We start from the raw sequence: 12,000 nt of genomic DNA on the forward strand, positions 1-12,000 counted from the left end.
GCCATACCAACTAGCAAGATGGAAAAAAACTTCCTCAAACCTCATGATACATTCGGATATATAGGATAATCTAGTGTGAGTAGGTTTTTTTTAAAATCATAAATTAAACATTCATATCTATTGATGGCTATGGTCAATAATGCACAGCAGCTGTATACTAGCTGCAAAGTTTTCTACACATATGAAAGTATAAATTTCATCTTTATATATCATATACATTATTTATCCTTATGTGCATATACAATGTCAAATTTACATTGATTTAATTATATCTATGCCCAGAAAATGAATATGGTCGAGGTTTCCCTCACAAATCAACTGGGAAAACTTCATAATTTCACTTTTGGCGAAATTAAAAACTGATGAAATTCGGTTCTGACAGGGAAAATTTAGTTCTTCATCGATAAAATAAGATTATGATTCACAGCATCCATGTAACCTGTATCGTTACAAAGTAAATAACAGGGTGCCGCGTGAAAAATCGATGTCGCATCTGACATGAATGAATGAAAACTGACCTGAGTCTTGATTACGAAACTCCCGGGTATTATGGGTAGAGAAATTACGCAGGGTTACTCCCTCTCCGTGTGTCATCTACATCTTCGCACACCTTGATTACTTCGAAACACCTGTGGGTCAAAGTTGAAACGTCACACTTCCTGTATCTCGTCTCCCATAATGCAACGTTGTCAGGGACTCCATTTTACTTGTTTTGATGAAGCGGTAATAAGAGTTTAACACGTTTTAAAGATGACGGACACTGCAGTAGATGACACGACCACCAGTAACACGTACATCATTAGACCAAACTTCCAACACAAGTTAGTAGACGGGATTTTTTGTTGATTTCTCCCTTTAATTCCCCAGGAAACGTAAAATAATAACAGCTTTCATGCAGCACTTTCACAGGTACTCTTTAACATACCTGTATAAATAGAGACTTGTCACATTTATTTAATCTTCTTCTTCGTTGAAAGTGCTGCCCTCAGTAACTTAGTGTTAAATAGCACAGCTGAGACAGCCAAAAGCCTCATATTGGCAAGTTTAAAAATATTTAAAAACTAGATCGAGCTGTAGGTTCCTATATTATGAGTGGTTGGAAGCAGGCATGGTGTTAGCTGGTTAGCTAGCTTCTCCTGGAAGCCCTCGATGTTAGTAACTTCTTTGACATGTTCTGGCAGACTCTCCCAGTCCCTGATCAGGGTTCGACACTAACATTAGTCCGGTAGCCCAAGGTTAGTAAATTTTGTCCCGGACTATCTGAATACCATTCATAAGTTGTTTATGAATCCCGGCCCTGATGGACTATCAAAAAATTAAAACCCTGTTTGATAGTTCCTTTCTAATTTCCTACAAACTTTCTTTCTATATACTAGCTTTCATTTCTGTTCTCGTCGCTTTACAGTTCTGCCGTTTGCTTTCAGCAGCAGGACTTAAGTCATTTAATTATGGAACCTATATAGTATACTCCCTTTTGCCTAGTATAGTGGAAAACTTTGTGTCAAACACTGCTGATTGTTCTTAGGAAGTAAGAAAACATGTCACAGTATGTTGGTAACTGACATTAACATGTGACTGGTATGTAAGATTTAACAATTTTGTGACTGGTATGGAAGGTTTAACATATATATAACCTGGTATAGAAGATTTAACATGTGAGTGGTAAGATTTAACATGTGACTGGTATGGAAGATTTAACATGTGACCTGGTATGGAAGATTTAACATGTGACCTGGTATGGAAGATTTAACATGTGGCCTGGTATGGAAGATTTAACATGTGACCTGGTATGGAAGATTTAACATGTGACCTGGTATGGAAGATTTAACATGTGGCCTGGTATGGAAGATTTAACATGTGACCTGGTATGGAAGATTTAACATGTGACCTGGTATGGAAGATTTAACATGTGACCTGGTATGGAAGATTTAACATGTGACCTGGTATGGAAGATTTAACATGTGACCTGGTATGGAAGATTTAACATGTGGCCTGGTATGGAAGATCTAACATGTGACCTGGTATGGAAGATTTAACATGTGACCTGGTATGGAAGATATAACATGTGACCTGGTATGGTATGGACCATATTTAGCCACCCAATATGTAATACGAGATTCCTCTGACTCTTATACCTAAAATATAATCCGAGATTTTTCTGAGTCTAATTGTACCTAAATATAATCCTAGCTTCCACTAACGCTTTCCCCCATTTTTATTTACTGACATTTACATGGGAGAGTCAGAGCGGACACCATATTGAAAATCCTAATTCTCCACTGCCATCTAGTTTTGCATCTTTCCTTAACTCTTGTTTTACAATTCATTGTTTTCCAACCAGGGGCGTAGCTTCGTTAGGCTGAAGTAAGCATGTGCCTACACATTTTTAGCTCAAGTGAGCTTTTCCGATCGCCTGTTGTCCATCGTCTGTCTGTCCTTCTCTAAACTTTTTACATTTTCGACTTCTTCTCCAGAACCACTTGGTCAATTTCAACCAAACTTGGTAAAAAGCATCCTTAGTTAAAGGGCTTTCAAGTTTGTTCAAATGAATGGCCATGCCCCCTTCAATGGGGCAAAAATATATTGGGAAAATCCTCTCAAAAAACCACTGGGCCAGAAAAGCTGAGATTTACATGAAAGCTTCCTGACATAGTGCAGATTCAAGTTTGTTAAAATCATTTCCCCCAGGGGTTAGGGTGGGGCCACAATAAGGGTTCAAAGTTGTACAGACTAATATATATAGAAAAAAATCTTTAAAAATCTTCTTCTCAAGAACCATTGGGCCAAAGAAGATAATATTTACATGAAAGCTTCCTGATATAGTGCAGATTCAAGTTTGTAAAAATCATGGCCTCCGGGGGCAGGTTGGGGCCACAATAGGGGGCAACCCCCTCCCGTATCTACCCCCTCAGCGGTTCGCGCCTCGATGAAACCTTCAGTTTCATCTTTCAGGCCTACACATTGAATAGTCAACCACAGAGTCCCCGAAGCAGTTTCATTAAGGAAAACTTATTTCACATGCTTGTAACTTTTGCAGTCACTTACATGTATCATGGGTCAAGGATTCTGCACTATAAACTACATGTAAACAATGGAGGAAATTTGAACCACGAATAAATATTTCTCTCCAGCCTATTTTGCCTCTTTTTACATCAATTTATTACTTAACTACATGTGTCATAACCACAGAAAACTAATTTATCCACGTTTTAAAGAATATCTTTTCCCACAGATTCATAATGTAACATTATAGTGCAATATCCTTGATCCATGCACCTATGGTATATTGTTGCGTTTTTTAACAAGGAGTGTAGTGTATTTGTTTGCTGACATCTTGCACAGAAAGTGAGATTGTGAAGCGACGTTATAGTTCCGATGAGTTCATCTTTTGAAGTGCTCTACTGTGCAAAATGCAGTTTTGTTATTATGATCCTTTAATTGCAACAATATGCAGACATCTCAGAAGCTTGCTTTTTGACATGAAACACAATTAATATAGGAAGGAAATTCGTGACATGAAGTGGTGGTGAGGAATTCTGAGATTTTAATGTCCGCTCTGACTCTCCCCGCACATGTCAGTAAATAAAAACAAAGGGTAAGAGTCAGTAATCTTGGACTACTTAAAATTATTCTCTTTTTTAAGCCCCCGTAATCGAAGATTTGGGGGATATATTTTGGTCTGTCTGTCTATTGTCTGCTAAAACTTTAACCTTGGCTATAACTTAGAGTGGATAGTGATAGGGCTTTCATATTTCACATGTGTATTCCTTGTGACAAGACCTCCTTTTGGTAACAAAATGTTTGACCTTGTGACCTTGATTTAAGGGTTTGATCTACTTTTGAAATTTTTTTAACCTTGGCCATTATCAACTTTGCTTCGATCCATGTGTGGGCATCAGTGTATCACAAACATTTGTTTAAACTGTAATCCATTTTGATGCAGAATGTATGTATGACTTTCTGATGTTTTGCAGTGGTAGAAAAATATTGGTGATCATTATAAGATATGACATCATAATTGTTTGACTTTTCTTGAATTTTTTAACTTTTGATGAAAAGTGCATACTTTTGTGCAACTTTCCTTGCCACAAACACAGAACACATTAGAGAAACATGATACAGTATGGATCTCCCTACAATGGTGCAATGAATCATCTTTTCCAATGTGCATGATGTTTTTCAAAATAAAAAAAACAAGCACTTAAAAGTGAGTTGTTTTCAATGAATAAGCCTTGGACCAGAGTTCCATTCTCAGAGATGCATAAGCTTGCTATCATCCTCACAACCAGTGTCAGTGTGTACTATATATCCGTGCAATGAATGATTTAAGTCACATTACTCTATAATGTGCTGTATTTAAATCCTAGAGACACACTGACTTGATGTTGGCTTGTTAATATCGGTATTCTTATTGCAGCTCTAAATCTGTCATTGACAACCTGCAATGCTAATAACTCTCTGAATTATTTTTATGCTGCAATGCTGTCTCTCTCAGTTGTTTTTATGCTGCAATGCTGCCTCTCTCAGGTGTTTTTATGCTGCAATGCTGCCTCTCTCAGGTGTTTTAGCTCACCTGAGCTGAAAGCTGAAGTGAGCTTTTCTGCTCACCTCCGTCTGTCCGTAAACTTTTAACATTTTCTGCTTTTCCAGAACCACTGAGCCAATTTCAACCAAACTTGGCAAAAAGCATCATTGGATGAAGGACTTTCAAGTTTATTCAAATGAAGGGCCATGCCCCCTTCAAAGAGGAAATAATCACAAAAATGCAAAAAATAGGGTGGGATCATTTAAAAATCTTCTCAAGAACCACTGGGCCAGAAGAGCTGAAATTTCCATGAAAGATTCCTGACACACTGCAGATTCAAGTTTGTTAAAACCATGACCCCCGGGGGTAGGTTGGGACCACAATAAGGATCAAAGTTTTACATGCGAATATATAGGGAAAATCTTTAAATATAGGCCAAGGTGACTCAGGTGAGCGATGTGGCCCATGGGCCTCTTGTTTATGCTGTACCTTACATATAACTTTTCAGGGCTGTGTTCTCCTCCACTGTGATAGAAATAAACCTGACATAGTTTGCACATTACACAATACATCACTGCAGGTACCCAAGGACATTTTAAAGTGGATGCAAATGATAGAGGGAGGGTGGACTTTGGGGCCACCTTTAATCCTCCAATGGGTCATATGCAAGGCCCTGGTAGAGGCTAGGGACGACATCTGCCACTAGTAACTAAATTTCAGTTTCTGGTGAATACTTATATCTTAAATTTCACTGCATTCTGCAACATTCATAATAAAAAACATGTTAAATTACGAATGTTCAATTTATTCATAAATTCAATGTGTTTTTATATTATGTAATTTGGGGATTGGGTCATGTCATTATTTTTTTCTCACTTTCTCGTGTTGAAATGATGTGGAAACAATTCCACATTCCTGGCAATATATTGCTCCCTCATAAATGTCAGTGAAGTTTATAACCAGTGCCCTCCCCTGCCGGGCTCATTAACGCCCCTAATTACAGGCCACATGAATTGGCTGTTTGATTGATGTGTTGCTGAATTGTAAGGAAATCTAAAACTGTGCATAAATCAGAATGTTATACAATTATTTTGTAAATGGTGTCGATGCAGATGCCAAATGTTTGTAAATATGTAAATTGTAACCTTCAGAAATAATTATCTTACAGTTTGGTAATCATAATTTGCCTCTGTAAATTATCGGTAGTGATTGTTTAAAACTCAGACTGTGTATGACAATCGTATGATTTTTTATTTTATATATTTTGTAGATTTAGACCTGTGATTGTAAAAGAAACCATACATAATGTATTGAATGAACACTTAAGTGGGAAAACATATGACACAGAGGAAACCACAGAGTGGACACGACTGATATCAGACGACATCAAACTCAAATTAAAAGGTAGGCTATGTCGAATTTACTGAACAGATATCGGATGACATCAAACTCAAATTAAAAGGTAGGCTATACATCGAATTTACTGAACAGATATCAGACGACATCAAACTCAAATTAAAGGGTAGGCTATGTCAAATTTATTGAACAGATATCGGACGACATCAAACTCAAATTAAAAGGTAGGCTATACATTGAATTTACTGAACAGATATCAGATGACATCAATCTCAAATTAAAAGGTAGGCTATACATTGAATTTACTGAACAGATATCAGATGCCATTAAACTCAAATTAAAAGGTAGGCTATGTCGAATTTACTGAACAGATATCGGACGACATCAAACTCAAATTAAAAGGTAGGCTATGTCGAATTTACTGAACGGATATCGGACGACATCAAACTCAAATTAAAAGGTAGGCTATACATCGAATTTACTGAACAGATATCGGATGATATCAAACTCAAATTAGGAGGTAGGCTACATCTATACATATACTGAGATATCACTGGATATACTGAACAGATATTAGATACATGTAACTCTGTATCACACATATAAAACATTTACAAGAGCACAGACTAAATGTCCCACTGTTAAAGATTAACAGAGAAATTTTCAGTAGCCAGGTATCAACACATATTTGTAGTGGAATGGGATGTAGATTTCACAATGGACAAACCAGATATCACATGATATCAAGCATATTGAAAGATACAGTATTTAGTTATCAGTGGGGAAAACAGATATCAAATGATATCAAGCATATTGAAAGATACAGTATTTAGTTATCAGTGGGGAAAACAGATATCAAATGATATCAAGCATATTGAAAGATACAGTATTTAGTTATCAGTGGGGAAAAGAGATATCAAATGATATCAAGCATATTGAAAGATACAGTATTTAGTTATCAGTGGGGAAAAGAGATATCAAATGATATCAAGCATATTGAAAGATACAGTATTTAGTTATCAGTGGGGAAAACAGATATCAAATGATATCAAGCATATTGAAAGATACAGTATTTAGTTATCAGTGGGGAAAACAGATATCACATGATATCAAGAATATTAAAAGATACAGTATTTAGTTATCAGTGGGGAAAACAGATATCAAATGATATCAAGAATATTGAAAGATACAGTTTATAGGTATCAGGGGGGGAATAGATATCACATGATATCAAGAATATTGAAAGATACAGTTTTTAGGTATCAGGGGGAAAACAGATATCAAATGATATCAAGAATATTGAAAGATACAGTTTATAGGTATCAGGGGGGGGAAAATAGATATCACATGATATCAAGAATATTGAAAGATACAGTTTATAGGTATCAGGGGGGGGATAGATATCACATGATATCAAGAATATTGAAAGATACAGTTTATAGGTATCAGGGGGAAAACAGATATCAAATGATATCAAGAATATTGAAAGATACAGTTTATAGGTATCAGGGGGGGAAAAAATAGATATCACATGATATTAAGAATATTGAAAGATACAGTATTTAGTTATCAGTGGGGAAAACAGATATCAAATGATATCAAGAATATTGAAAGATACAGTTTATAGGTATCAGGGGGGGGGGAAATAGATATCACATGATATCAAGAATATTGAAAGATACAGTATTTAGTTATCAGTGGGGAAAACAGATATCAAATGATATCAAGAATATTGAAAGATACAGTTTATAGGTATCAATGGGAAAAATAGATATCACATAATATCAACATGATCAAGTGTATTGAGGTGTAAAATGTGTGAACAAAACACGTCCAATCTCAACCATCATGTAAATCAGTGTACATATCACAGATATTGTAGGTGTGATGGACATTGTTGTTTCTTACATATCTGGTATACGACAGATATAAGTTTGTTGTATGTTATAATCAGATTGTTGTTTCTTTCAGATCTGGGATATGACAGATATAAATTTGTGGTACAAGTTGTTATCGGGGAACAAAGAGGGGAGGGTGTAAAGTAAGTTACATTTAAAAAAGTTTGTCTAAGACCTGCATGAGGTTGAATGGAGTTTATTCTCAATAAATCAATTTTGAATAACTTATGTCTTCTTTCAAAAACAGAAGGATGAATGGTTGTGACTGAAAATGTGACAATTGTCACTCTGCTGTCACATGTATTATTATGGGACAATTGCATGTTATATTCATCAGTCGTATGACAATTTTTGCTTTGTGTTTTGCGTATAATGGTCATGTGACAGTTGTCCCTCTGCATATTACATTTATCAGTTGTATGACAAATTTTGCTTTATGTGTTGTGTATATTCGTCACGTGTCATTTTTCGCTTTGCGTATTACATTCATCAGTCGTATGACACCTTTTCCTGGATTTATTGTAGGATGGGATGTCGGTGCTTCTGGGATTCTGATACAGACAGCTACGCTCAGGATATATTTATGAATGTAAGTCAAGTAGTCCACGATATAGGTGTATGATTAGAGATCTCGGGTAGTCCATAATATAGGTGTATGAGATCTCGGGTAGTCCATGATATAGGTGTGTGATTAGAGATCTCAGGTAGTCCACGATATAGGTGTATGATTAGAGATCTCAGGTAGTCCACGATATAGGTGTATGATTAGAGATCTCGGGTAGTCCACGATATAGGTGTATGATTAGAGATCTCGGGTAGTCCATGATATAGGTGTGTGATTAGAGATCTCAGGTAGTCCATGATATAAGTGTGTGATTAGAGATCTCGGGGTGTATGAAATCTCGGGTAGTCCACGATATAGGTGTATGAGATCTCAGGTAGTCCATGATATAGGTGTATGATGGGAGATCTCGGGTAGTCCACGATATAGGTGTATGATTAGAGATCTCGGGTTGTCCATAATATAGGTGTGTGATTAGAGATCTTGAGTAGTCCATGATATAGGTGTATGAGATCTCGGGTTGTCCATGATATAGGTGTGTGATTAGAGATCTCGGGTAGTCCATGATATGGGTGTGTGATTAGAGATCTCAGGTAGTCCATGGTATAGGTGTGTGATTAGAGATCTCAGGTAGTCCATGATATAGGTGTATGATTAGAGATCTCGGGGTGTATGAGATCTCGAGTAGTCCACGATATAGGTGTATGAGATCTCAGGTAGTCCATGATATAGGTGTATGATGGGAGATCTCGGGTAGTCCACGATATAGGTGTATGAGATCTCAGGTAGTCCATGATATAGGTGTATGATGGGAGATCTCGGGTAGTCCACAATATAGGTGTATGATTAGAGATCTTGGGTAGTCCATGATATAGGTGTATGATTAGAGATCTCGGGTTGTCCATGATATAGGTGTATGAGAACTCGGGTTGTCCATGATATAGGTGTATGAGATCTCGGGTAGTCCACGATATAGGTGTGTGATTAGAGATCTCGGGTAGTCCATGATATAGGTGTGTGATTAGAGATCTTGTGTTGTGCTTGATATAGACGTATAATCGTTGGAGATCTTTAGTAAATGATGGAACAGATGGAGACAAATCAAAACTTAGATCAGCCCTATAATTTCCATAGCAAAAATGGAAGATTCATTGTGGTTATAAAATCATTGAGAGAAGATTAAGCCTTCCAGTGTAGTACATATGTACATGTATATGCTAATTACACAATGGTAAAGGCCTTAAAACTAATTTATCATATAGCTAATAATTTGTTAGTTACAAACTGTTCTCTAGTTCAAGAATATTTTAGCATGCAATATGTGGGCCATTATTGAATGCTAAATATTTAATTATAAGATCTGCACTGAAATGTTCTGGGCATAAGTCAACATTATTGCACTCTAAATGTAAACAAAGATGGTGGACCAAGCGTTGTTTTATAATCTCTGGTAGTCGGTGTCAGTGTATTATTTATAAGGTATCAATTATTTATTGTAATATTTAACCCTGATTTAAAGTTACAGCCAATATTACATCTATTATACACAATTCATTGAATGCATTTATATCACTACAAGTAATGTTTCATTTTCTAAACTTCACCAGAAAATGAACAAATATCTGCAGAAAACAATTTAGATATGTTTTAGATATATGATAAAGGAGTTATTGAACTTAGATTAGTGAATATTAACATTCAATGGATGAAAATAACTGCTCTGACACAAGCTTGCAAATTTCTACACCCAACTCTTGCAAATTTTCGCCAATGTAGGATCAATAACCTTTTTGATTTTAAACTTAATGGAATTAGATAGTCATTTATTCATAATACACAATGTTTCAATGGATACATTGAGAATAATGTATGATTTTTTTTGTATACCGCACTCCAAATAAACTCCAGACTACGATACCAGCCTTAGGGTAGATATGGGATGTGTTATGAAAAAAAGTAATACATGTACAATGTTTTATTATATTTATCACACATAGTGATAACATATATATGAAATTTATTTAAACAATTTATTATTTAAAATATGTTAATATTTCGTCTAAAGATTTTTATTTTTATTTTGAATGAATATATGTACATGTAAAAAGAAGAGTTTGAAATGGAACTTTCATTGTATTGCACATGTTATTACTGATTATGTAATACAGTATTTTGTTATTTTAGGACTCAATATTTTGTGTGGCTGCAGCGTTTGGGTGCTTCTACTACTGAACTTGTGTTTTAAAAAAAGAGGACGATATTCTACGATTACGAACTATGTGATACAGAATTTTACCATGAAAGTAAATTCTAGTATTTGATCTTGTATCTAAATGTGAAGTATTGAAGAGAGAAGTTTTTTAAACTCTTTGAATTTTAATGGTGATCATAATGACTGATGGGACAAGTTAATATCTTGTTTAGGAAATGAAATAGGGACTTACCTCTAGGGAAGCATATCATAAATTGTTAATAGTTCTCATTTCATATTGTTTATAATTTATTTGTATTAAACATTTGAAAAAAAACTAAACTGAATCTTATCAATGAGTAGCAGAGAGACAGACAGACAGACAGAGAGAGAGACAGAACAAGAGAGAGACAAAGAGAGAGAGAGTTTGGGTTTGTAACCTTCAGCCCCCTTGCTCTGTTCCCACTGTCGTGTGATCGCTTATGAACGCCACGATTGACCATTCGTAGCAGATCGCGGAAGTTTTCTGGAACTTCAGATTTCGATGCGAGTTTTTAAAAATTCATTCTTATACAATTTGTTGTGCTTTGATACGGTAATGCCTGATTCGTGCGATCTGTTAAGAACGCCATGTTTGACCATTTGTAGCTGATCTCGGAAGTTTTCTAGAATTTCAGGTTTTGATACGAGATGATGCAAGTTAGTCCATTCTTACACGATTTGTTGGGCTTTGATGCGGCAAGGTCACAATGTGTCACGATCTGAACACGATCACATACATTGTGATAAGATTGTCCCGATCAAGTTCACGATTGGACCTCGGTCTCATACGATCATCACGATACGGGTTCCCGATTTGGAACGATATTGTACATGCAGATACTATCGTATGCCTTAGGATACGTTAATCACGAACCGATGCGCTAGGTTGCGATATGATACGATTGTGATCGCGGTGTTTTTCACGGTCAGGATCGAAGATAGTCTCTGTTTGATTGGATACGATCACCACGATTTTTAAAGACCACGATTTCAATCGTGCCGCGAATCGTGATGGTGGGAACGTAGCATAATCACGAACCGATGCGCTCTGTTGTGATCGCGATGTCTTTCACGGTTAGGATCGAAGGTGATCACGGTTTGAGCTACGATTAGACCCCGACAGGTATTTACAACCCGACTGACCATTGACTCATTATTTTTTAAACATCAAGAAAGTGAACAATACAGCCCAAAACAACTGAGAATGGCTGAAGTTGGGGTTAATGACAACGTGACATTTGCAGCATTACTGTGTGCTTATGTCAAACTATCGTGACAGGTCGTTAAACATCGCAACAGAGCGTGGTGTTTATTTTGTACAAAATTAACCGCGATCATCTCAACTTGAGAGCACCATTAGATGCGATATGTTGAGCATTGTTACGATGCAATACGATCTGACGCGATTATAATGACAGAAAATTAA

At 36.2% G+C, this 12,000-nt stretch overlaps 2 protein-coding genes across 3 annotated transcripts in view; one reads left to right on the top strand and one right to left on the bottom strand.

Moving 5' to 3' along the window:
* LOC125657887 (guanine nucleotide exchange factor DBS-like) overlaps window positions 1-662 on the bottom strand; it is a 50,720-nt gene extending 50,058 nt beyond the window's left edge. Inside the window, exon 1 of the mRNA XM_048888770.2 lies at window positions 519-662. Coding sequence (XP_048744727.2) covers window positions 519-594 — 76 coding nt within the window. The 5' untranslated portion in view covers window positions 595-662. The remainder of the gene's footprint in view (window positions 1-518) is intronic.
* On the top strand, window positions 658-10,874 carry LOC125657888 (dynein light chain Tctex-type protein 2B-like). Of its 2 annotated transcripts, none has more exons than XM_048888774.2 (5): window positions 658-821; window positions 5,796-5,929; window positions 7,853-7,922; window positions 8,305-8,368; window positions 10,526-10,874. In XM_048888774.2, the coding sequence occupies exons 1-5, from the start codon at window positions 751-753 to the stop codon at window positions 10,571-10,573; spliced, it is 387 nt and encodes a 128-aa protein (XP_048744731.1). In that variant the 5' UTR covers window positions 658-750; the 3' UTR covers window positions 10,574-10,874. The 2 variants fall into 2 exon arrangements, 1 of the variants encoding a protein (XP_048744731.1); XR_008798803.1 differs by having other exon boundaries at window positions 670-821; window positions 8,305-8,594; window positions 8,718-10,874.
* The last annotated feature ends 1,126 nt before the right edge of the window (window positions 10,875-12,000 follow it).

The sequence above is a fragment of the Ostrea edulis genome, chromosome 9 (genome assembly GCF_947568905.1).
Source record: "Ostrea edulis chromosome 9, xbOstEdul1.1, whole genome shotgun sequence".
NCBI classification, from domain to species: domain Eukaryota; kingdom Metazoa; phylum Mollusca; class Bivalvia; order Ostreida; family Ostreidae; genus Ostrea; species Ostrea edulis.